This window comes from Anarrhichthys ocellatus, unplaced genomic scaffold (genome assembly GCF_004355925.1).
Source record: "Anarrhichthys ocellatus isolate YVR2014 unplaced genomic scaffold, GSC_Weel_1.0 scaffold6, whole genome shotgun sequence".
NCBI classification, from domain to species: Eukaryota; Metazoa; Chordata; class Actinopteri; order Perciformes; family Anarhichadidae; genus Anarrhichthys; species Anarrhichthys ocellatus.
The window spans coordinates 10852732-10880208 of record NW_022280036.1 but is presented as its reverse complement, the minus strand read 5'-3'; the positions used below and the strand labels follow the sequence as shown (position 1 = coordinate 10880208).

Here is a 27477-nt window from a genome sequence, read left to right as displayed (position 1 = left end):
AATAGAAGTGCAATAACTTATTGTACTTTAATTACACACAAAATGTAACAAGCATGAGTAAATTCATACACTTCTTTCAAAAGACGGCTTAAAGCCACAAAAACTTGAAAAAAAAACCCAACTTGAAATTCAGAGGAATTACATATCGAGAGGAAAAAACAATTCAAACACATCTCTGGAAATGCAATTTTACCACAAAATATAACAAAACATCAAATTAGTAACGTTTCCAAGAGTCTTTTAACACGTCAATCCATTTTGCATGCACGAAAATGTACATGCACACAACAGCACGCATATTTATCATATGTTTACTCCTATACTGATTGCCTGTCTTCAGTAGTATTAGAAAATGAGAAAGGAAATGACTTTCTCACTCAGGGACGGAGTTATGCAGCTTAGAGGAGGAGTTACTTTTTTTGAATGTAATCTTGCATTAGCTGTCCTTGTGTGATTGTAGGACAAGTTGATTGAGAGCATCTGCAGCTCCTATTGGAGGAAGATGTCACTGGAGATTCAGTCTAAGAATATTGCAGCTTAATGACACAGAATAGTGAGTATGTATTGTGTAAACCTGAGCTACTTAATGCCAGTATGTGTGCGCACTGTGCAGAGGAACAGTCTACATTAAACTAGAAGACAGACGGTCCCGTCTGTCCTGACACACAATACTGCAGTCCACAGCCTCCACATGGCTCAGTGTTAATTAAAAGGCCTTCCTGGGCTGAACGTGCGGCTGTGCCTCGGACCCTGCGAATAAGGGGGGGGCTGCAGCTTTGAGCCAGTGGACGGGAGAGGCACAGAGCAATGTGTATGTGTGTATTGAGGAGGGGGGAGAATCTTTGAAAGCAGAGCCATGACAGCTGAGGGGGAAGCATGTGTGAGGCATGTTTGTTTTGCATTTACCCCCTGAGCGCAGCTGTGTGCACTGTCCTTTTCCCAGAACACCGGAACACAGCAGACGCCCTCGCGGCTCGCCCTCCGTCCAACCCCACAGCTAGAGCACAGGGGGCCCCATGTCCACATTTACAACTCAGTTTAAGTCAGAGATATGTACTCTACCGTCAGGATTGGCGAGTAGAACTGGTTGTAATTTGAAGGACTCTCGGGTGACCTGCTCTGATGATATTATAGCCCCACTTCTCTTACATGCCCAGTAGGATAGCGAGTGTGGTTCAGTTTAGAGAATTAGCAGTGGTTGCTCAGCCTGAAGGTGTACTGCAGAACAACGTATGAGGTTTGCTTGAAACCCTTTGTTCCGCTTAAATCAGGCCTTGCAAACAAAGGAAGAACATGCATGACCTCATTTGCTTTTTTTGTCACTGGAGGACAGAAGAGAAAAAGCCAGGTTTAGTTTTTGAATAATATGAGGATATGGATATGATTTGGGCTAAGATAAATGGGTCTCATCTCAGACTGGCCCCCTCCTCTTCTCTTTCCACAGAGAGACACAAACAAACAGACGTATTGCTCCAAGCCTAGATGGGCGTAAACAGGGAGTGGAGACTGTAGCCAGAGTGGAAACAGGGAACACGATTCCTGGCGGGGCTATATCCTTTACACGTTACTGGGTTTACTATAACAGGTCCTGCTCAGATATCAGGCCAAATAACTAATCAGGTTGGGCTCAAACTTCACATAAGAACCTCCTGTTTGTACTAAAACTTTGGGACACTATCTGACATAATGTCTATCATTGCGTCTTCTGCTACGCTACCAAATGTTTAACTAACTAATTTTGGGCGTGACATTAGCCATGTTGCCTCCAAGTTCCCCTAAAGGACAGTGCACACAGCTCACTGTAGAGCAGCCGACCAGTACACCTGTTCTGGACTATCACCTGATCCCATGTTTTCTCTTTGTCATTTAGTTTATTGTACATCTATTTGATTAAACACCATTTTATTTAGGTTTACACACCATGTTAGCACAATATAAATTAAGAATTTAAAACTGGATGTTGACACACAGCTCCTTTACAAAATAAGGCCAAAAGAGTACATAATGCAGGACCCAATTGTTATTGCATGTAGCAGTGCAAAATCACAAATTTGCAAGGAATCAAAGTACCAATAAAACGAATGAGCGTTAATCTGGGAGTTTGGGGCCCTGGTTTAGTTTCTCACTGTGCCTGGTTGATGTTCAGGCTCTGCTACCTCAGGCAGCTGTAACATCATTTCCATAGAAATCCCCTTGACTCTTACTGTGGTCCTGCTTACTAGAATTGAATAATGTCATACAACATCGTTTTGAGTTATGTTCGATTATGTGATGAACATGAGCATGTTTTTTTGTGTTATAAAAGGAGTTTAGGGTGTCTGAAGATGGAGGATAAAGCTGATATTTAATACTCAAGCATGTGCTGAGTCGTCCAAGGTGCAGCATCCAACTAAGATGTAGTCAAAATCTTACTGAAGACGATTCATTTTACTCTGCAACAATCTGGTCGATAGCTTCCTTTGTTAGGATTCAACAGAAATAATGACAGAAAAAGAGAGAAATACAATAACGCTTATTATGCCAGAGCTACTTCATGACCATTTACCGGTCGGCCATGACAGCCAAACACAGTCGTCTTGAAGTCCAAAAAAGGCTATTGAACACTGACATCCTTTCAGTGTTTATGAGTGTCAACACACACTGTGTATTCTCCACCAGCCTCCTCTGTTTCAAAGGTGGCTGCTGCTGGTTGCGGGGTTATTTCTGGCAGAATGACTCACTAGTAGGCACTTCTCTCTCTCTGAAACTCCTCAGACTGGAAATGCAAGGGGGCACAGTCATGTTCACTTGCGCTCCTAGTCCTCCTGAAAACAGAGCTGGTTCTGTTTGGAGGCTGTGCTGCTCCCAGGCTCTTCAGCCCTGAGAGCAGCAGGCCTGCTGTGCCCCTCTCATACTCCCACACACCACTTCCTCCTCCATCCCTTCCTCTATCTGGCCATCAGCAGGCTGAGTCAGTGCGGCAGGTGGATCTCTCACCCTGACCACACTAAAACAAACCACATTTCATCTGTTTGACTTTTAAATGTTAGAGGGTGGAGCCACTTGTAACTTTTTTTTAGTAACTTAAATGTTTGCATTGAATCTGAGAGGCTTAATAATGTGACAGATATGCTGGATATAAAGAGTTTTCTTTAGCACTATCATAGCAACAGTGTGACTGAAGTTACACACTTCTGCATGCTGATAAAGATTGCTTTAGAATAATATGAACATATCGTATAACAACAAAATTATAATTTCAGTTTTTTTAAGGATGCTTGCTGAACTATTTGTCAAAACAAAACCAGTCACAAAATGACTGGAGGCAAAAAAACAAAAAAACAATAACACTCAAAATTTAAATAATAAGGTAAGAATAAAACAGCACCTGAACAGAGAACTACAATGACACTGAAAGCACTGTACAAACACAATTTCCTGTATTTTAGCAAATAAGTGCATGGATTTGTTTGAAATTATTTTCCTAACATGTTCCTTCGCCTACCATCTGAACTACACTGCAACTCCTGTTAGACAGTACAGCATCACCTCCCACCAAGCTCTCCACAAAGCTCACTCACACACTCTGGTTGCTTTCTCCCACCAGAGGGGTTGAGAGACATGGCAGTGCCATGCCACTTATCTTGCAAAATCTCCTTTTCTCTCTTGGAGTAATCTTCACCCGTCCGTGTATTTGGATAATTATTTAATTGCAACATTTATGTAGGTAGTCACTGTTGCCTTTAGATTTCGATTATAGTGCCCCCTCTCACCATGCTGGGTTCGTGTAGACATTTCAGGGGTCAACAAGGTCCCCCATCCAGCCGACATCAACACATCATGTGGCCCAAGATATGGCGGCACTGTGCTCTTTGGCCTTCATGCGCAAAGCGGCGATACTGGAGGACTTGCGGTCAGGGTCCATGTTCAGATCGTACGTGTTGATGCCTGTAACCATGCCAGGAGGCCCTCCAAACAGGCTGCCCATGTGAGCCTGTCCCATGTGACCTCCGGGGCTCGACATGCCCAGAAAATCAGACATCCCGCTGGCAGAGTGGGGGTGAGGTGTCATGCAGGGGGTCACAGTGTCGCAGGGCACAACGCAGCCCGGCACAGGAGATGCTGCGCTGCTGCCACCGATCCAAGAGGGGTTCTGAATCTGAAATATTGTTGGAAATCAACATTTTAAAAGAGTGACAGAACTGTGGCATCAACTGTGACACAATGCAGTTGCTGTTTAGCATGTTAACTACAAAGATTACTGCAGGCAATTACAAAGGTTTTTAGATTGATTTCATGCCTCTCAGGCCACCAATTTCCATTTGAAAATAATGATATTCTTGCTTTAGATAGGCAATCCAGGCCAGTAAGCATTTACTTGCCTTTATGCTTTTGTCCTCGTTGCTAATAGTTATTGTTTCACGATGATGCGGTTTGTGAGCAGAAACGGTTTTAAAAACCTCCCTTATTGGTGCATTCAAAAACACTAAGCTGCTGAAAAGCGATGCATATATTGGCAAAGTTGGTGGAGAATCCAACAGGAATAGCAAACAATAGAAGAACAGAGGAAATGTTGTAGAATAGTTTGGGTATATACGGGTATTCGCTGGCTTGCTGGGCATTGAATGACTCCAGAGAGCTGCTGTGCCTGGCTCAAAAATAGTTCCATTACGTAACTTTAGAGAGAACATCGATTTATTTTTTTACACTTTGGCTTTTGCACGAGGTATAACTTGTTCATTTGTGAGCTTTACGGGTAATCATAGGAAGATTCTTTAAACTTTTGGACAGAGCCAGGCTAGCTGTTTCCAGTCTTTATGCTAAGCTAAGCTAACTCCCTGCTGGCTCTTGCTTCATATTTAGGGTGCACACATAACAATGGTATCAATCTTCTCACCTAACTCTCAGCAAGAAAGTGAATAAGTACATTTTCCAGAATTTCAAACTATTAAAAGTATCATTGATCTGTCTTTGACAAAGAAAATTAGGGCTATTAATTAGCTGATGTAATGAAGCAAGTTTCCAGTCTTCAAGCAGTAATGACTTTGAGGTTGGAAGGCAGGAATCAAAGTAAACGTTCTAAATCTCCTTTGGGTTGAGAACATTTTCTGTGATTTGGAGTAAATGGGCTAAGATATGTCAAACCTGTATTGAAGTACTCATTCTGTACCTGTGCGTAGTTCTCAGGACGCGTCAGAAGAGGAAGCTCGTAAGCTGTTGAGAAATGAGTTCGGACCTGCTGCATCTGACCAAAACGCTCCCTTTTCCTCCATTTGGCCCTTCGGTTCTGAAACCACACCTGCAGAAAGAAAATGTCTGAATGTCATAAAACTGGCAGGATTGTTCGGGTTTCTTTGTCTGAGAGAACATTGGATCTTTACTTTCATCTCATAAAGTATCAAGTCTTTGGACAAGGTGATGTTTAGAGTTCAAAAAAGGAAAAAAGGAGTGTAATGACTTTAACAGGAAGGGAATTCTTTTCTGTAGATACAAATCTAAGTTACCCTTTCAGATCATCCAAAGTAGATAAGTATCCCACATGATATCTGCAGTACATCAAACATAAGTGTGAACTTACAGTGCACAAGTACAAATACAATTCAGAGGCAATGGAAGTAATATAGATGTGTCTGCAGAGTTGAGGGAGAAAAGACACTGGAGAATGTAAAAGGGGGAAATAGCCTTTGTAAACAGTGTGCCGCAACCTTCACTTCACTGAGGTCCTCAAAACAAAATGTAAACAGATCTCCTCCCTCTCACCTTTGCTTATTTGTTTTCTGACAAGAGCTTTTTCTCATGACTTACGGTATGTTTCCCATAATCATCTCTGACATCTAAATATGACACTGTTGTTTATTGAAAGCATTATTGTGTTTGAATTACCATCAGAGTGTGTGGAAGTGATCTAAATGCTCTCTGCTGGGCTTTGAACCTGACATGCTTTTCTCCAACTGTCAAAATGTAAGCGTATGTTAAACAAGTCTTGACTATCTGACTGGACTGATTATGGCAGAAAAAACTTCTCCTGCCTGACTTGTCCTCGATAAGGTTTTTGCTGATTTCTCTTATTTCATGCATCCACTCTTTGCGCATAACTCTAAGGAGGCAATGTGGGAGATTGAAAAGTGAGATGAGATTATTACTGGGGTTTGTTTGCATTTTCCTATTTAATTTCCTGAGGCTGAAAGCTCCTGGCTTTGAGATGATGTCTCCTTGTAAATTAAAGAAGCACACAGATTAGAGGACGTAATCCTTCTCTCCTTGCTGATTTCATACATCTTCCTCTGCACTCACTCAGGATCCACAACCCCACACAAGATCACTGTCCTTCTATCTAAATAAATGTTGCTCTATGATTTTTATACATCAAATATGCATGTAAGGTATATCACCAAAGCTCTCATCTGCTAACTGTCTGCTTTGACTCTGTTGGCTATTATACAGGGAGAACATATTTTTGTGTTGCACACACTGCGTTGTGACAGTAATTGGTAAAGACCATGACAGCTTAAGTAGCGGTGGTGGACTTTCAATGAGTCTTTATTTATGTTACAGCCCAAGAGAGAAAGAGCAGAGAAATGCCAAACTGGCCCCAGCAGGAGAGCTGTATGGGCCTGAAAACACTTTGAAGTGAGAGAACGGCTCAGAGGATTGATAACCCGCCTCTGCTGTCACTCATGTCAGCTTCCATACCAAAGTAGAATGAAATCCAAGGCTGAGCCTGGCTTCGGTTTTCCAACACCCCCAAAGCACTAATAATATCACGGCAACACCTCTGACCAGTGTTGTTGCTCATTAAATGTAAGTTAGTTCTATTTTGCCCAGAATCCTCAACCACATCAGTTCTCACTTCCCTGGTCAAGTAAAGGTAAAGTGCAGAATGACAGTGGACTGATAGATGTATGCAATTGGAATTTGAGTGGCTTTGCTAATGTTTGAACCAATATTTAGTTTCAAAAAAAGATTTTTTAAAAAGTATTATTGTTTTCATATTGCTTAGTTCAAAACCGAAGAATGATCTGTTTCGTATCACAAATCAAAACAGAAAATCCTCACAGTTAAGAAGCTGAAATGAGACATTTTTGCTTGAGAAATGACATAAATGATTTATTATCAGAAGCCGATTTTCATGCTGTTGATTGATCGATAATCGACTATTTTAATCCCTGAATCTGACTAAATCTGAGCCTGATTTAGAATATATTAAAGCATATTTTCAGTTTATTTCTTTTTTTAAAAAGGTCTTTGTCATGATTCTTCATTCTCCTTAGTTTCATTTTTTTTTTTTTAAGTATTTCTAAAGTGACACCAAAAATGATTGACTCCTTTTGCATGTCTGCAAATTGGACTGACCAGAGGGAACCATCATCTCCTTCCTAATTGGTTAAATCAGGTTTTCCTGCCGTTTCAGCTTCCATTAACCGTTTGGATCCATAAACTCATATGTGTTTGCCCGGTGAACTCCACATGTCAGATGTCATCTCGGCTCTGTGAGCTCTCTCGGCTAACAGAATGGCAAATCGGAGAAATGTGATGTTGTTGAAACCCCGACCCTTGACCCCTGACCTTCCCATGTATCTGTAGTGCATATGACTCCGATCTGAACGCAGTTCCTCCCTTTGAAAACTGAGACTAAAAAGCAAACAACTCCAGACCCTAAAGTTTTCCAACTGAGCGTCCCTTGTTGTTTGGCGTGAGAACCATCAGACAATGGGGTGTAGTATCGATCCTCCTCAGAATTATATTCACATACTTTTGGCATTTTTTTTTTGCATTTCAACAAAAATGCCTATAAATATTTTAAGTTAAAGTAGACTTTGAGCAGCAGTAAATGGTTTTCTCTTAACATTTCCTTCACTCCAGACTCTTTTGCGTGTAAAAGACTTGAATAGAGTACAGAGCTCTCTTTTCTGACTGACTAGGCATCTCGTGTCTTTAATCTTTTTTGACTTGAGTGTTTGAAAGGGCCGCTGGGAGAGCCGAGGGCTGTAAAGCTGCATCCATTCTGTGATAGTATGAGCAGCAGAGCTGAGCGGCATACCTTCAGAGCCTTGGGTTGAGTTATAACCCTGCGGCTGCACAGACTTCCTGTGTTTCACTGCGGAGGTTTTCTGGTCACTGTTCCAGCTTGTCAAAAGATTGCTTTCAATAGATATATGTCATGTGCTTAAAAATTGCTCAAAATTCAGATAAGACTTGAAATATCAGTCGACAAAATGCTCAAAGCTCATGGGAAGGGTTTCACACCTACCCTGCACACCACAGCAGGGACACATTCTTGTCTGAGCAGGATGTTAATGAAAGAAAAACACAGAAAATCCAGGGGCTTTGGCAGTCTGTGGTGCACACTTACACACACACATGTAAACACACAACATGCGCCACACGCATGAACAGAAATGGTGGCGGTCTCTTTCTCTGTTCACCAATGTTGGAGTGCATTATAGCAGTCATGACCGGATCGTATGTAAACCTGTATAGGCATCAGGCTCAACTAATACCTGCAGAACTGAACTCACAGATTCAGGATATCAAAACAGCACGGGCACAAAGCAAAAGGCCACTGAGACAATCCCATCGACACGCAGCAGATTCAAACAAGTCTGCTCGTATGTTGACGAAAGTCTGCTCTCCTCAAACTGCACATATGAGGCCCAGGCAGCTCCAACCTCAGCCCTATGGGCCCCCTGGCCTCTGTTAGCTCCCACTCCCCCACTCTCTCTCTCCCCTTGACTCCCACATTACCAGATAAATCTCTCATGTTGTGTGAGTGACGTTATCTCTGCAGATGTTGAAGGATCCATGAGGTTGTGTTGTTAAAACATCCTCCGTGCTGCTGTGACCAAGAGCTCTTTATTACTCATTGATAGGACAGGTTGCCATGATTACCTTTTTTAATTCTGTTTAGAAATCGGATAGGTTTGTTGCTGTTTTTTATTTTTGTTCCTGTTTAGCTGCATATGAGATGAACTAAAACACTGTTGTTGAGTGTCCTGCATTACCTGCACACGGGCTTCAGTCAGGTCAGTCCTCAGCGCCAGCTGCTCCCTGGCGTAAACGTCAGGGTAGTGCGTCTTCTGGAAAACCTTCTCCAGCTCTTCCAGTTGGTAGCTTGTAAAGGTTGTGCGGTTGCGCCTTTTCTTGCCCTTGTTGCTTTCGCCGCCATCGCCCTTGTCCAGAGGGCTTGACAAGTCTCTGCCCGGTGGCCTATCAGAGGCCGCCTTCACGCCCTGATCCTTCACAGCCAGGTAACTGGTGTCCATTCCAGGTGGGTCGGAGTCCGGTGCCAAGTCAGAGTCTGGCAGACCTGAACTGTCTTTACCTGCAGAGACAGGAAGGAGACGAAAACCTTCAGAAGAGGTTCATGTTTATATAAGTTGAGCTTGATTGAAAAGATGGAGTCAGAGCTTTGTGAATGTGTTACCCTCTAAAGATGAACGTGAACATAAAGATGTGCATGTAATGTGTAATGTTCCATTGCTATTATTCAAGATTTAGGCTGCAGCGCAGAGTCAACTGATTTAAATGATGTGTGCGGATTCTTCAGATGATTCAGATGAATAAGATAATAAATTACGCAGGGAAAGCTGTTAATATTGAGACTTCAAAGATCCTCAACTCCTTCTTTTTCTCTTTTCCCTCTGGGAAATGGAGGAGGAGGGTTTGTGATCTTTTTCACCTTTCTACAATGATTTTTGTCATGCATTAGATCTATTTTCTTACCTGGGACAAACATTGCTAATTTGTGTTGAGAAAACAAACAGGTTTAAACAATTTGTAATGAGCCTCTTCTCAACTCTAATATTCAGTCGCTTGCCTCTGGCAGTATATTTATGATTTATTTGTAGGATCAACATAATAAGTCATGGGGTCTGATGGGGTGGAACAAAGGAATTTCTCGCTCTTTGTGAGGAAATTCTGTGACAGTTGTGAAATCTGACGCGTGGTGCTGTGTATGTGTGTCAATCTGTTTGTCTGTATCTGCCTGTGCAATGGATGGCCTGGATCACTGGCTGCTTTTGGGATCCAGTTCATAGATCATTCTGTGATGTGCAACAGACAGCCTGGCCCATAATTTGAGACTGATTGCATATCCTCCTCAACCACCGGCACCCTCAACTCCTAGACACAAACACATGAAACACCCCACACACGCACTAACACACACACCACTCTCTCTCTCTCTCTCGCTCAGCCCTGCAGTTGGTTGAGATCTATCATGTGGCTGCAAAGTCACCTGGCAGCAAGACTGTTGCAATTAATTTCCTGGGGAGCAACGCAAAAATGAGAAAAGACCCATCTTTGTACCGTCTTTCTTTCTCTCTCTGTCACACACGCACACACAGTTGCTTTCTTCACGACTACAGCTTAACTGTAAAACCTCAGACAGCTCTATGATCATACATTTCCATTGCCGTGTCTCTGCCTGTGTTGCTGTGTAAGCTGGCAGCTCTTTTTGCCCTGCTGCTGCCCTTCACTGAACTATCCTGTACATACACATACCTTTGGATTAATGCACAAAGAGGAGGATGTAAAAGCTGAAAGTGTTTTGTTTCAGGCTTCATAGAAAGGCCTGTTAACCCCCCCTCTCTTTGGCTCAGTCTAGTGGCGACTCACAGCTCTGCACCTCCCTGCTCCTTCAATACCATCTGAGGTGAAGTTATTTTCAGGATCGAGGACGTCTCTGCCCATCAAACAACTTGTCAGGTTAGAACCTGGAGGTGTGTGCGTTCATGTGAGCTCCGAGTGCAATTCTCAGCAGCCTGTCAGCACAGGAGATCTCACACACGCACCCAGTGCAACTCATAGCCATGTTAGGAAATGTGCTGCAAGGTGAGGTGAATGGATATCTTGTCATGGATTCTCTCTGACAGACACCGCGCACAAAAGTTTATATCTCAAGTGCATCTTTTTGTTGTCTTCGTAGGATAAGATTCAGAGACAAAGATGTTTGAAAGAGTCAAAAGGTTGTCAGATTTCCCCATTAGATATGGATTAAAACTACAGCGACGGTGGTGTCCATGTAACAGATGAATAGGGTGATACATTTTACCAAGCATTTTGCTATTATTTTTAAGTGTATATTTCTTTGTGTCTTTATTTTTGGGGAGCTTTGATTTCATTTAATTTAACCGTCACTACGTCACCTTTGACCGTCTTTCCTTTATGGAGTGTTCACAGCTATTTCATTTTTATTGGGTAAGTTAGCTCCATTTTTCGTTTTGCAGATTTGTTTTGTGCTCACAATATAATATTTTGTAAAAGAATATACACATACACATAGTACATATAAGAAGGCAATGATAAATACAGAAGTAAATAAAACAATTGTTTCCAGCTTTCAGTATTTGGCAGTATTGTATGCAATGCTACAAACACATTTGGGTCGGTAGTATTAAGGTTTGATAGCCGGGGTCTACGTTTTTTTCACTGGGACTGAAAACTTGCTGAGTTTGCCCATTGTCAAATAAAGTTGTCATACTGATTTAATTTTCTCGTCTTGCTTGACAGTCTGCATTCTGTAATTTAGGATGGAAGAACTGTGATGCGTTTCAGCAATGCAAGATTCAATGAGAACGGAGGCTGTGGTTCCTGAGATGTTTGCCCTGCAGTGCTGCAAACGGAGTTGCGCTTACTAGCCATGTTTTGGTGGCCCTGTTTCTGCTCGCTGGGTGTCTAGCGCGACATTGCCTCGCTGTCCATGAGAAACACATAGGCTTGAAGGGACCAAATGTGTGTTTTATCCCAGCATCAATACTCTCTAGTTATTTCTTCATATTTCCTTGGCTGGCACCCACAGTCCCCACAGGTCAAGAGCTGTCAGGCTGTTTGAACTCATGAGGCCTCTGGCTGATCAAAGGCCATTGTTTGTTTCGCATGTCACTGATGTTTTTTTGGCTAGCGCGGGATATTGTGACAATCTCCTGCTTGTTATCCATACGATCTGCTGAAGCTGTGAGGCTCTCCAACAGCGCACAAGGTGAACAGCAGTTGGCCCTCCTGCGGGGAACACCATATGTAGGAAGAACATAGGAAAGTCTTACTGCAAACACTGCCTGACAGGATATAATCTCTGTGGCAGGAGGCAGGAAGGAGGGACTATGAAAAACATACGGAGCATCACAACCTCCATCTCAATGTTCATGAGTAGTACAATTGGCTTTTTCCTCCTCAAAAAAACCCCCAAAAACACATTACACCTGCACTTCTGATTGTACCGTCTTTAGCTCGTGAATATTTCCACCTGACGACAGAACAACACAGGAGTTTGTATTCAAGTCTACATTTTCACATGTAACTCACACACACAGCACAGTTTAGTTTTACAACGTAGCGTGGCACTGATGTAAAGATCGAACTATAAGGACTGATTTAATAAATATATATTTTTAATATTGTAGAGCACTTCTTATGTGGACATCAGTGCCAAAATGGTGTTCTTGTGGGTCAGACATTCAGCGTGGACAGCTATTAATTCCCAGTTGAACGCGAGGGGGAAACATCAAAGTGTAATTTAACTGGCTGTAAAGCGACAGGGCACCTTCACTGCCTCTTTATTGACTGGGATGACTGGGGTCAGCTCACGGTGTTAAGAGGAAACACTATAAATTACATAGCGCACGGCGACGGGGAGAGATTAACAACATGTTGCTCAAGCTGAAAAAAAAGAAATATCCGAAACAGAGGGAAACGTAAACAGTAGAGAGAAAAGAGATGGAGAAAGAGAAAAGGAAAAGAAAGTACTTTGTCTAACTAAATACAGAGAACAGAGAAAAGGAAACGTGTGAGCAAGGTATTTATTTGTGCGTCTGGGATTTGTTTTACTGACTTAAAATATGGGTTGGGCTTGAACATGAAGATTTGGACAGTGGATAACTTAACTTAACTTAAGCTTTGCTTGGCTGCAAAGACGGAGGCTGGCTGAGACACGGATTCTGCTGATATGTGGTCTGGACCATTAAGCCAAGGCAAGAATACGATACATGTAATTTACAATTTATTCATGACTCCTTAAAGGGACTTCAACAAATGACAAGCTAACTGAAGATCAGTGGTGGGATATAACTAAGTTTACTCAAGTACTGTACTTGAAAGGAAAACATTTGAGGTACTTTCACTGTTGTTGAATGTTTTAATTTCATGCTACTTTATGCTTCTGAGGCTAGTTAAACTAGCGATATAAAAAGTACTTGAATGGTTCATCTTAACCTGCTACATTAAAATGCTTTTTAAACATGAATGCATCCTTGGAAATAATCATACAAAATAATGTATAACGTTATAACACTGACAGGGTTCATTCTGTCTCGTACTGTAAACAGAGCTTTTCATTTTAAAACTGAAAGCTTGTAATTAAATGACTTTGACTTTTGATGGAGTATTTGTATACTGTAGCATTTCTACTTTTATTTAAATCTACAATCACTGATTTTTTGGCCACTTGGGGGCAGCGGAAACAAGTTGAGAACACCACACTGACCTAACGTCACTTTTTAAGTTGATGTGGTGAACTTGTCAGCAAACAAAGTTGCTTATTTACTCATCACTTACAGTACAATATTTATCGTTTAGCTCTGTTTTTTGGTCTCAACCAACTACTGAGAGAAATATCTGTCTCTTTAGCTGCTAAATGCTCCACTATGTTCACCAGCGAGTCGCTAACTATGTCTGTCTGATGTATGTCCTGCTGAGAAGGTGGAAAGCAACATCATAAGAGCAGTGGGAGTGAAGCAAAAACGGTAAAGTTGTCTGCCAGACAGCTTAACAATGACCTGAAACTCATTTTAAAGCTCCATGAAGCCATGAAGAGCTGCAGATTCATGTGATAATTTTCTTTAGGTTCACTATGCGCAACCTCATTATGTTGATAGAATGATGGCAAATAAATTACAATCATGTTTAGAATAACGCTAGTTTTGCCGTTTGCAAATCACTCCATTAGCCAACGCCACAAAGCATCTATAGGGGCCGCCGCTGCAAAATGTACACGGAAGAAACAGCATGTGTGGACTCAGTCCACAGGCTGTTATAGGCAACCGAGAAAGTCGGGGAAGGTCTCATTTTTTAAGTTACAATCCTTTCGACCGTTGGCAATATAAAAAAAATGAATACATGTAAAAAGTTACACATAGAACCTTTAAGTAAAGGAACTTACATCTTCTTACAGTTTGCTGAAGATGCAGTCAAAGTTTCTCTGACCCTCTGTTATTGAAATCCAACCTTGTCTCTTTTGGAAGTACAAATAACACGACTATGAATAGCTTGGCACGATACTTGCTTGGTGTGGTGTCAGGTGCATTCATCAAAACATTTTGGGACAATACACAAACACACACACACACACACACAGACACATTGGCCTCAGTCACCACTGCTGTGATTTGGAAACAGTGGATGTGACTCGCTGACAGAACCTCAGTGAACATCAGCACAGTCCTAAGTTTTCTTTTGTGACCATGTGATAGGTAGCCATTCACTTTGAAATTCAACACTGCTGACTGAGCAGAGCGATGAGCCATCGCAGCATGCTGTGCAAAACTCACAGAGTGTAAAACAAACCCTCTTTAAAGCATGAGACTGATAAATTACGCACTCTTTGTCTTCCTGGCTTTCTCCCCCTCTGTGGTTTTCTTCCTCCCAACTGCTCTCTTCCAAATGTTTCTCTCCGACTTTGGAGCAAAACAGAATTTCCTTCATCTCATGTTTTTTTGTTTTCTGATCGAAAGGAGAACATTCCATCCGAGTGGGGAAAACTCGCTGGAGTATATTTTTGTGTGCACGCACATAACAGGAAAATATATTTCTCTGGGAAACTCGCGTAACAACATGCACAATCACTTTTTCCTACAGCAAGGATTCAACTTCCAAAAAATCCCAAAGACATCCTTCCTAATAATGTGCCCTGCAACAGTGCTGTGAGTTTTGGAATCACAATTTTTTTTTATAATTGTCTAACGGCAGAAAAACAACTTTTCAGTCACCAACAAAATACTATTAAATGATCATTTGTTGAAGGCCAACATATCCACCAAACTTAACCCATGGAAATACAGTAGGTTTGTAAAGTTTTAAGTCATTGAGACAGACAAACAACTCCTTTTGTTCTTTTTACTTTTCAGTGCAATTAAACTGCATATTAAAAACACCAGGTGCTGTCAATATCACATATTGAATGTTGAAATAACAAGAAATTGAAATAGCTGCTGGAAAACCATCAATTAATTTCTACTATATCTGTCTATATTTGAAATATATTTTAAATCATACTTTACGTGGCCAAGTGAGTAACTATTCAACTTTTCAAAAGATATCAGAGTTTCAAATATCAATTAGCTTAAATATTAAAACCTTTCTCTCTCCTAAAAACTAGCAATTAGGCAGTATCTTTACGCTAGTTTTTGACACAACACCGTTGAAGCCACATGACTGTACACAAGAAGGTGATACCACAAAATGGTCGGCACTAGCTGTTGAGAATATACAAACAATTATCCTTGCAAGGAGAAATTCAAGTCAAGTGAGTGCAGCGAAAAAAGTCCCCTTACTATACTGACACACAACAGGTAAAAGAAAAGGACACTGAATCTCTGATGTGCAGCCTTGATGCAGTCCTTCACGGTTGGTCCTGGAGAAGTGTTCAGTTTACATGAAGCGGTGATAAAGAGACCAAATGAAGCGCTGGACTGCATCGGCCTTTTTGCCCCGCTGCTCTCGCTCGGCCATGCACACTGAGCCTAATGTAAATTGCCCTGCCAAAATTAAAGCTAAATGGTAAAATGATCCTGAGTCCTTGTCACCTCCACTCATGTCATTGACTTGCTGAAGTGTGCCACAGTTGCCTGGGCTGCATGGCTGGTTCCCATTACTCCCTGGTCTAGCCAATCTACGCACACGGCCAGTACGAGAGGCTAAAATGGTTGTGCTAGGGTGAAGATGGTGAGGGAACAAAAAGGCAGGAGATTGAAGAACTATCACGCCTGAGCGTTGGTCCTACTGGATATAGATGTCATGAAATGTTTACACTTGCATGGCAGCAGAACTGGATTGTATTCTCGCTTTGCCACAAAAAATAAATCTTGGTTTAAGTCAGACTAAACTGCAGCCTTTTATGTCTTCAAATTTCACCAGCAGTGTGTTATTGGTGCGAAGATGTCATTACTCTGCAAAATCAGTGGCTGTAAAAGACAAAAAAAAAGCGATAAAAGGCACGATACCACCATAATTAGGCCTACAATTGCCTACAACATGCATCATCAAAGTGAGATCCTTTGTCTTATTAGTGTAGTTAAATGTTTACCATGTAAAACTGGACTCCAAATGTTGCGATGCCCTCAACTTTGACACCAGAGGGTTTCATGTAGAGGGTTACGAATGGATTTTCTCTGCTGTGTGTGTGTGTGTGTGTGCAATGAAACTTGTCCTCTCCAAACAGACGAGGGCAGGACAGCCGAGCTAAAGGTCAGCACCTTTAGACAGGGAGGGACGACACGGACACATCAAAAGAAGACGATTGTTGTCTCTGGAGGATCACAAAGACGTGTATAGGTGGCTGCTCTGAGGCTATAAAGTGCCCTGCCTTTTCAATCTGTTTTCAAATCGATACAGTAAAAGTTTCATTGTTTGGTGACCTGCATGACTTTCTATACACCTAAAAACAAGGTTTGATTTCAGTACACCTTTGACGCATTTACTTTACTGAAGTATTTCCATTTTATGCGAATCTTCCACATTTTAGAGAGAAATATTGTATTTTGTATTTCTCTGCATTTATTTGACAGCTATATTTACTAGGGACTTTGCAGATTAAGATATAATGAGTTTATAAAACATTTTGTGCTTTTATAGATTAAACCCAGTATTGCATTAACATTGAAATGCTGCTAATACCAATAGTACGGGTACCCTGCATGACTTCTTTAACTTTTTATTTAAGTGCATTTTGCTGATAATATTTCTGTAAAATGTTAAATGCAGGACTTTTATTTGTAATAAAGTAGTTTGACATTGTTGTATTACTACGTTTAAGGAAATGCATGAGCTTTTCTTCCACCACTGTTTATTGTCATTTTGGGGATGTACCTCTACTGTTGTTGTAAGACAGTTTTAAAAATATCCTCACACATTTTCATGCAGTTTCTTTCAGTTGGATGCTGTCGGCTCTCAGCCTGTCCATGCTCCAACAGCTGCCTTGTTGATTTCAGGTACCAACAAAAATGGCAATGTGTTGAGTATACAATTAACTGTGTTGGTAGTGACTCTAATTTGTGTAAATGTTTATTAGACAGACATGTTGTTTTTCATCGTCCAACAATGTCTTAGTCACAGCTTCAGGCAGCCCTGAGACCAGTCATCATATCACCTTTTACTGAATGAATAAAGCCACAAATTATAACAACAAAGTCATTTTCTGAAACTTGAAACTACCATGCCATTGTGTACAATACAGGTTTGATTAAAGAAATGACTCAGGGAGTAAAATACACCAGCATTTTCCAATAAACACATCAGGAACCATTTATCATTTTTCTCCTCTGTAACTTCAGTATATGTTACTGCTGCCTTCAATTTACGTCCAGTTAGTGGTGTAGAAGTCTGTAAAATGATGGGTTAACTAGAATTTGCAGTCTGTGATATTCACAAGGAAAACAGACACTATCTAGTTCTTTTTAAATACTCTATCTTTGCATACATCTTTAAAGTGATGTAGCTAGGCTATGAGATAAGACGATAAACACATGAATTTGTATGTATAAAAACTCCCCTGTTCAAAGTCTGAAGAGTTAAAGGAGATTTGTCTCTGAGGGCCAAGTCACTGTGAGCAGGAAATAAAGGCAAACAGAGAAGTTTGACATCTGAGTCGCATTAATGCCAGAGCTCTTCTTGTCTATGAGCGCAGGGATGTTTTTCCTGCAATGAATCCGGTGATTATATTTAAGTCTCCGTGTTGTAAGAATAAGATTGCCTGGTTTGCGAGTAAACCTGACAACCTGCGCTAAGCTGTATTTTACTCTAAAAGTCTAACGTGAAAAAAAAAGAAGCAAGAAAAAAAAATCGAAATAAGTCCAGAAATGTAATGTAGCGGACAGGATCTGATATCTCCAGGTTGAGCGTGAAATAATAATAATAATAGCAATGCAAATTCTAAAAAATAATAGAAATTGAAAAGACGATTTTTGGGACATTAATTCGTTTGCCACTGTCTGTCTTCATGGTTTGGACTAAAAGAGCAGTTTACTCACAGCATAATAACTGCGCTTTATTTACAACTCAATATAACAATTTTATATCGTCTCGATTTCGCAGATATGTCAAGGTTAATAGCTAATAAAAACTTTACAGACATTATAAAAAAGACTAACTTTTGAAAAGATTGATCTTGGAGATGTAAAGGCTATTTTTGCTGGCCGATTTCCCAAAACTGTCAAAACATCCTGAAACGACTGCACTAAACATTTCAATGTAATACTGATGGACAAGCAGCTGGAGTAAGGAAAAGAAAAAAGAGTGTTGACTTCATGCGTAAAAGCGACGAGTAAAATATTTTGGCCTTCCATTATTATTATTATTATTATTATTATTACAAATGATATAAAATGCCCGACAATTTGCTGTATATACTGTTTTTACAAATTGGGATTTCAACTTGTTTGGGGTTCTGCACTTCCACACACAGACAGCAAAAAATGCTCATCAATTGTTAAGTTTTGATATTTTGAAAAGACAAAGTTGATTGAACCGTTTACAACAATACTCATCAGTGGATTATTTTCACATGTAACTCAAATACATTTTTACACACTTTACATGTGAGGAAGTGTGAGGAAGAGAGGCCGAAAGAGCTGGAGCCATCGTGCTTTGTGACTTTATTCACAATAATTGTACAATGTTAGTACTGCCCATAACCTCAAAATGAAACGTTCAGAGCGTCTCTTTTCAACTCAGTGTAAAGAAGAAAGATTTGACATGATTGATTTTTGTAATAAAAAACTATCGGTGTTTCCGCTTTATTAGTTTCAAGTTGTGGGCCAAAGCTCAAGACTTACATTTGGATTCAAATACAGAGGATTTACTGTCATGATATCAGATATAATTCGTCTGTGTGTGCGCGCGCGTGTGTGTGTGTTATCCTTTATGAGAAGGTAGATATGTGGTTATGGACCAACCAATCGAATCAGTGTGTCCACGTTTTAATTTACCAAAAGCATTTGACGCCTGTTTTTGGTTCTTAACATTATAGTTGTCTCTATGGTATCATGCGTGTTTCCGGTTCGGGGGGAAATGGTTATGAGGTGGGGAAAATACACAGGAGTTAATGCTGCTTCAAAGTGGCCGCCTGCCTAACGAGGGTCAAAGTTTTATTTACCCCCTCATCATTCACCCATTACAGTAGAGTCCCTACGCAATTAAATCTAATTGGAGCCAATCAGGCAAAGCAAAGACATGTAAATATTATCAGTTTGGAGCTCAGTATTTGTGCCATCTGAAAACCTGTTAATTTAATTCTCCGACTCATCTCCAATATTAAGGATTGTAATGCAGATTATCGCATTAAAAGCGCCCTAATTTAATTTTGATGACCAAAGAGACCATTTGATGGTCGGGAGGATCATGCCTCTTCTTAACTGTGTTACGCACATAACTGCTGGGCCGTTTCAAGACGAGCTGATGCCCCGCGTGCTGCAGCTGGAAAGAGAAGTTTGCGTTTTACGCACGAAGGAGGTTTCCCATCTCACAGGACACAGGAAGAAGAAAATAAAACAAAGGATTTTTTTGCACCAAACCTGCTGAAATAGTTTTGTACGCCTGAATCAGAAGAGAGAATTGCGGATGAAACACACGACACGCCGTGTCAGTTCGCACACGGGACCATAATGGCAAGTTCATCTTATATTAATTGCATTGAAACTTCCAAACCACTGTGGTCTATGTCGGCGGGTTTTGTGGGAACAATTGGAGCAATGATCAGTGACGTTAGAATTATCTGCACAGGTATAAGTAATTAAAGTGCTCAGAGAAAACATCCTGACAAGTCGCTAAATAGAATGTTACATAGCTGCTATCAAACATCTCTGCTGCATATTTCGTGGCAATTCCGCTCTTTTTGCGGATGAAGAACAGCTTCGCAAATTCAATTCTGGACTCGTGTTTTGTGTTGGGAAGCCTCACCTGGCCAAGTGGACTGCTGTTACTGAATCATCTGAAAGTTTGTTTTTCCACTCACCATAGCAGGGGATGAGCGCTCCGTTGTGCCCGCTCTCTTGGTGCAGTTTGACCTCCTCGGGGGGTGTTTTGCAAGAAGACCTCTGCATGAAGAGGTGGTATTTGCTGAAAGTGCCGTGCCCAGCTGTGGAGGCGTCCAATGACTGGCACTCCTGCTGGAAGTGGCTCCGGGACTTTTCTCCGTAAGCCTGACCTTTGTTGGGCAGGAAGGCAGTGGGGCTGTATTTGGTGTCAGTGGCTGGAAATGTCCTAAAGTGGTCCGTCTGGTGATCCCTACCTTGCGCTGCAGAGGGACTATAATATGAATCCATGGATGTCATATCGCTGTATGAAACGCAGGTCTCGGCGTTCATGCCTAAAAAACAGTGAAGTGAAGAAAAATACCAAACTTTTTTTCTCTCTCGCTCTTTCACTTTTTTTTCTCTCTCTCTCTCTCTCTCTCTCTCTCTCTCTCTCTCCCCCTCTCTCTCTCTCTCTCGCTTGGAGAGGGAAGTGCAGACACCCCCACCTCTTCCTCTACCTCATACAGACAGATGAACCTACACACACACACACACACATGCACGCAGAGACTGCAGCACACACCAGACCGCAGCTGGGTTTGGTTATAAAACGATTCAGATCTTTTCCAGGAACCACTGTCGTTGACCAAACACTCCAAACTCCCCCTCAGGTTTGAGCAGAGTTACACAAACCCATTCTTTCCTCAGAGGATAGGACCCAGATCTCCTGGCCTCAAGACCTCTCCCAAGTGCTGATGACATGACCGAGTTAGGTCGCTTATTAGCTGAAAAAAAAAGAAGGAAAAAAAGGCTGCAAAATAGAGGCGGGGGCTTTACACATGACATTAATGCAATTTGGATATGAATATAGGCTATCAGTGATGGTACTGGGGCGGAGAAGGCACAATTTTACGCTTCATTCGCGATGGTTCATCAAGGGCAAATCATCCATAGTCGGCCGATTGTGTTCAAGCCAGCTGCGGCTTCTGAATACAAGTGATTTTGTTTTTAAAAGTTTCTAATAACTTTTTAATGCCTCATTTATTACTTTGAAAGAATTCTATGTTCACTTGCATCCTGATTCATTATTTCAACCACAAAACATCTTGATCTAAAACCAATTTAACTTGAAGAACCAATGAACGTGTTTACATGTCTAATGATTTCAGAATAAAAATAGCATAAGGCCTATGATTACTCAAATTAAAGTAATACACACGATTAGCCTATGTGTGTTGGCGTCCAGGCTCATTATATTCAACAGATAATCTAATTTTAATTACTTGAGACTTCGATTATTAATTTTGCATCTTTGTTTTTTCTTGAGAAATACAGCCTACTGCACTACATATAATCTTTATGAGATGAGATGATGGATATTATTTTACAGCGAGCCGTCTGTTGTCTTTACTGAGTTATATGTAAATCCTGTTTTATGTGCAGCCAAAGGCCACCCGATCGTCGTTTAGAGTCTGAACGAGTGGAGCCCCCCGTAACAGAACGTCAAGGTAATTCATTCGTGGGCATACTAGAATACTAGAAACCCGTCGACAATAACAATGGCAGTGATTGCTACTGCAATTACTTGCAATTTGCATAAATACATGACATCATAGGATCATAGTTATTTACCGTCATGGTATGGTGCTGTGTGCTTTTGACTTGACAATATTGGAATTCATTTTTTACAATTTTCACGTGTACGAAAATCACAATTTTGTGTAATTCTTTGCTGATTACCTCACCCTAACAACATATTCCTCTGTAAAAACATAACTTTCTACATGATCCACAAGTTCTTAACATGCCTAATACAATATATTTTCAATACAATACAATTTAATTCAATACAAAGTATTTTACCTGTTAATTACATGTTGAAAAACATACAGTACACAGTAAGGATGCCTTAAAACCACTAGTTATGCACAAAAGATAGTGTTGTTTTTGTCCCTCAAAGACATATCATTTTCAAGTGAATTATTTCCCAATATTGCAGTTTCCTAAAAGGCCAATTTTATTTTTGATATTGCTATTAGAGATGCTTGTGTTGTGAGCTGGGGTATCATGCAATTTACAGGTTGTGTTGCACAAGCTCAATAATACACCAAAGTGTGATGCATCATTTTTTGCTTGAAAAGTAATTATGACAGGCGGCCTACTGTATATTCACAACCCTTTTAATTAAATGTTTAAAAGAAAAAATACAATGCTCACAAAGAAATCTATCTTTTGAATGGTGCATTGAGATCTAAGAAAAAAAAAATATATATATATAAATGTAACCTAAAGTAACTTTGAATACATTTTCAGAAACACAAACATTTTTTCCTTAACTTAAAAAAAATTGATTGACAAAATTAGGGATAAGCATCACTCAGTTTGGTCCATCTTTTGCTGCAGGTGTGACCTTCTTTGCCTAATCGCCTGGTCAGTTAATGTCTGTAGCTAGAAACTATACACAGTGTGCACATACTGCTAAACACACAAACATATTCATACAGTCATGCACACATGGTGGACACATGCGCACATATAGGCGCTCGTGTAAGGGGAATTAAAAAAGAACTCAAATGATTGGATTTCAAATGAAATCGGTCAGGCTGAACGGTGTCCTTTATTTGTAATATGCGCAAATTGCTCTGAAAACCTTGAACACACTCGGCTGCAAACTGCCTGTCTCAAGGGGGGACAGATATGACTTTACAACACTTTAGGTTTCATCTAATACAGTCAAACAAATATCGAATTACTTTGAACTCTCTCTCTCCGTATGTCAGCAGCATGATTCATGGCAGTGAACCAGACATAATGATTACTTAGCTGAGTTTTCAACCTGCTGAAACAGAATACTTCAGTCTGTGCTATTCTTAGCAGCGAGCTGATGTTAGGTCATGATTTTGAAACGTAATAATCTTTTCACAGATTCAGTGAGATGGGTACTCTTGTGATTTCTACAATGTAAATCAATAGTGCTTCATGTTTGCAGCATTTTGTCTGGCGTGCTTCATGTTCAGCCCAGACTTTTAGTTCACCACCAGACACCAGAGCTGTAAGGTCATTAATTGAACTGATCTCCTTGTATCTCACAGGAAAAGTGTCCCGAGTTTTACTAACTGTAATTGATTTATTATGAGAACTTTGCACAGACTCTACAGTGAGAGTGAGAGAGAGTTTCTCACTATTGAAAAATTATTTTCGTCTTTTCTGACGTAGTGAGTGAAAGCTTCCCCTTAACAGTTAGGTCCACCTGCAGTGAATAAGGGAGCATTAGAAACAGACACACACACACACACACTCAAAGCACTGGCATCATATTTTACTTCCAGAAATACAAGTTGCTTCTGTCTTTATAAAGTAAAATATTTTGCCATAATGCTGTAGGAAGAAGTCACCATTGATGGCAGAAGTTAAATATTTAAATTCACAGATTGTAGTGATCAAGAGTCAAGTACAATCATACATTTGATTCGACTGTCTGTATTTATTCTCTTGTGGAGAGACAACTGGTCTAAATTGGCTGGTTAATAAGGATCACATGCAATCTATTATATATGTTATTACATTTTATTATAAATACAAATATATTCACTGGCAGCAGAAAGACAAACTGCTTGGGATGGAGACTAACGTCTTCTTGCTTATACATTTTAGTATTTTTGCATCTCTTATGCTTACAATTCATATCTTAAGTTTCACAGTTCAGTGAGGAGAAGCATGAGAAAATAAAATCTATTACTGTAAAATGAATCCTTGCTGTTAATTACGTACACTGTTAATACACTACTCAGAGCACACAATATACGTATAAGGGAAGTTTAATCAAGACTTATACAAAGCACAGTATTTCACTGAAAATGTCAGCAGACAGTCGAGAGCTTCTTCCTAAATATTTCTCATTGCCGGATCCTTCTAAACTAAGAGTCCATTGACTCTCAGCCTTGACTAAATGTTTAGGAAGCCCTGTGTAATTATGTTTTACTTTCTAAATGTTCCCCTCTCAGTGAAATACATACAGACATTGTTCGTGGGGCACAATGAGGAAGACTGTTGTCACGGTCAGTGACCTTGAAATGGCCCTTCAGTGTGTGCTGTTTTCAGACGCCTTGTTCCATTAATCGGACTTGCAAGATATTTGCGAATATGGGGGTTAAAAGAAAACACAAGGACGCGGAAGACACATGAGCCCACATCCTTGCTGCAACTGACAACATTAAACTTTAGTCTCTCCAGTTTGGCTTTAGCCTGTGGCAAAGCAACTTGTTTGAGGCCTTTGATGGGCATTAATACACCGTGGAGAGACGGCTTTGTTCGGGAATGGAAATGAACATAAAACGGAAAGCGGAACAGGAAGGAGAGAGGCCCACAAGCTGATCTTATTTAATTTCACATAAAAGAGACATTCCATCTTTGCAGAGCCTGTTTTTTTGGCATCTCAGTGTATGAAAACCCAGACTTGCTCGACATACTGAGGATCATACGCTGGATGTGTGCACAGCAGAGATTTGCTGAGCATTTCTGAAACCAAAACAGTCTGGGCCATTTCGAACACATCACATGTGGCAGCAGACTTCAAAAAAAAATGGCATGACTGGTACAACCTTTCAGTGGCACTGGGCAAATCAGCATGGAGGAATGTTTTGGGCTACTACCTGGCTTAATGAGAGGCGGCCCTGCCCATAGGAAAGCGTCTATTAGTCTTGACCACAGTCTTTTACAGTGTAACGAATGAGCTAAGCTCTGCTCAAGTGTTTCATCTAAAGGCAAATATCTGCAGTGTATCCGACTGAACCAAAGATTACCCTCCTGTCATATCCCATTACAATGTGGAACAACAGCACTGCGCCAGTGGTGTGTTGGACTCTTTGATGACTTGACTCAACCCAGTTCATGTATTTTCAATGGTGGGGATGCGAATACTTGGAAAGTTTTAACAGCTTTTATTTAATTTCACTTCTTTTTTTGTTGTTGCAGTGAATCAAGTGATTACTGGGAGACTAAGAATTAGACTTGCACTTCTTTAATATTATGTATTATATACTGACACCTCCAGCTTTTACATCTTACTGTGTCATTGTTTGTATTATATCCCGTGTATTGCTTAATATCTTCACTTTATCAAAGCCAAAAGTAGAGATGTGTTAGAGGGCGAAGTCCTGAAGGAGTCAGTTGAGCCAGTGGCACTGATTTGGGGATTATGAGTGAAGACCCCTGAATCCCGGATTTAATGACACACAAACAAAACATGGACTTGTATAAGATGCCTATAGACTTCCTCATGTGTTAAATTAAAAAAGAAAGAAATGTTCACAATGCTCATTGTGGTCACTTGATCATTAGTGAAGATGTCAATGGTAGATGTATTTTTAATTTCAGGTGGGTTCACAGACTTCAACACAGTAAAACATTGTGCAGTCTCTTTTCAATCTTTTTATCTCAAGTTAATACAAATACATACGTTTTACTCATTCAGTAAGTCAACTTAACATGTCTAAATTACATTTTCAGAGCAAAGTATAACATCTGACAGGAAGTCCTTCGACTTGATATGAGTTGAATGAATTTAAAGCTGGGTGTTCAATTAAACAAACAAGTCCATGACCCTTTTCTTTTGTTGTTTATAGAAATCATGATGTACTTTTGCTATGTGATACATGTTAAGTTAAGTCATGGTTGTTTCCTCTGATAATAATGAAAACAATGCTGACTATGATGAAGGCTAGTCCCCACCATTACACTGTCAAATAAAAATAAAAAATCCTGGGAACTTTGGTACAAAAGTAGCTTCAATAGGAACAACCACAGCTGTGTAGCATCTACAGCAATGATTCTTAGCATTTCTTATCATTATAATAAAATCTATAACTATACATTTGAAAGGCAAAATCTGAATGTGTGTGAGTGTGACACGGTTTATTGATGTTGATTTCTCAAGCCGACTTTAAACCATTCAAGTTATTCAAGTTTAGTTCAGTTAACTCACATTATGGCCCTTTTCACAGCAGCCATCTTGGCACATCTTTGCAGGGTAACACATGTGTAATTAATAACATTAATTATGGCCTTGTTCTATTTCGGTGCTTCAGGGCCCTGGTATTGTGCATGCTGGCTTACTGGAATGGTTGCGACACACTAAATAGAATGGGGCCATAATTAATTCAAACAATTAACCTGTGTTTACCCTGCTATGACATGTCAAAATGGCTATAATGTTTTACAATGAAAATGGATTTATTATCATTTACCAAGTTCCTTAAACTGAACCTCTGTTTAGCTCCTACACAGCCTGTTATAGTGTATATCACATCAAATATATGTGTTTTCATAAAGCTAACAAACGCTATATTCACATTTTCATACATTGCATATACTGAATATACTGTAGTACTGTAGTGACACACAAGTGCCAGCCAAGTTACTTGCTTTACTTACAGGAAAGTGAAGTTGAATTGGCACATGAATACATTATGTGATAGCTCTCATTGTCGTGACTATCGTTTCTTTGTTGTTCTGCCTGGCCTGGCTCTCTCTGTCCCTGTCTCCAGCTCCTGCTCACTTTCCTCAGGCCATGAATCCTCCTCTCACTCCCCGGACCTGCCATCCTTTAGCCATCCACCAGATGCCCTCAGTCCTGCTCTCCTGAAGTCCCCTCCCACCTACACACCTGTTGTCATTTCCCTCATCACTCTATATGAACCAGTTCACCTGTTTCCTGGGTCAGATCATCATTGCTGCTATGCAGTTACTTGCTACCTGTCTGCCAGGCCCGGTGCCTTTTGAACACTGTAAGCTTTTGTAAATGACTCACTGAATTCATCCTACTATTTCCTCGTCTGTCTGCATCTGGGTCCACCCTGTTTCACTGCATTGCCAATTGTGACACTCATATTTGCACTGTGTTATTATATCATTCAGAACTCTGAACTGGGCTTCTGTACGAGTGCTTGCTGTAGATTTTGGCACAAAAGAGGGTGATAACACACAGAGTGTATTGATGAATGAGTAGAACAAAATGATATACAGATGTATGAATGCTGTTATTGCTCTCACACATCAGTGAACAATATATCACAGTAAATGCTGTTTGATTGTCACCGTAAAACACAGATATAAGAATGTATTTTTTATTTCTTTCGGTATATCATTGAAATCCTAAAGCAATGTGAAAGAAAAGAGACCTTAGACATTACATTCAGTCTTTACTACTTTTTTTCAGAGGCTTTTATAATGAAATGCTTTTCTATTTTGTGTATTTGCAAAAGTCAAAATGTGATTA

The 27477-nt window shown here is 40.4% G+C and overlaps 1 protein-coding gene across 1 annotated transcript; it reads right to left on the bottom strand.

Annotated features, from left to right (window-relative positions):
• Positions 1-83: 83 nt before the first annotated feature.
• Positions 84-20552, bottom strand: alx4a (ALX homeobox 4a). Its single transcript, XM_031846070.1, has 4 exons — positions 20201-20552; positions 8982-9301; positions 5150-5278; positions 84-4138 (listed from the first exon to the last, which is right to left on the bottom strand). The coding sequence occupies exons 1-4, from the start codon at positions 20550-20552 to the stop codon at positions 3818-3820; spliced, it is 1122 nt and encodes a 373-aa protein (XP_031701930.1). The 3' UTR covers positions 84-3817.
• Between the last annotated feature and the right edge of the window lie 6925 nt (positions 20553-27477).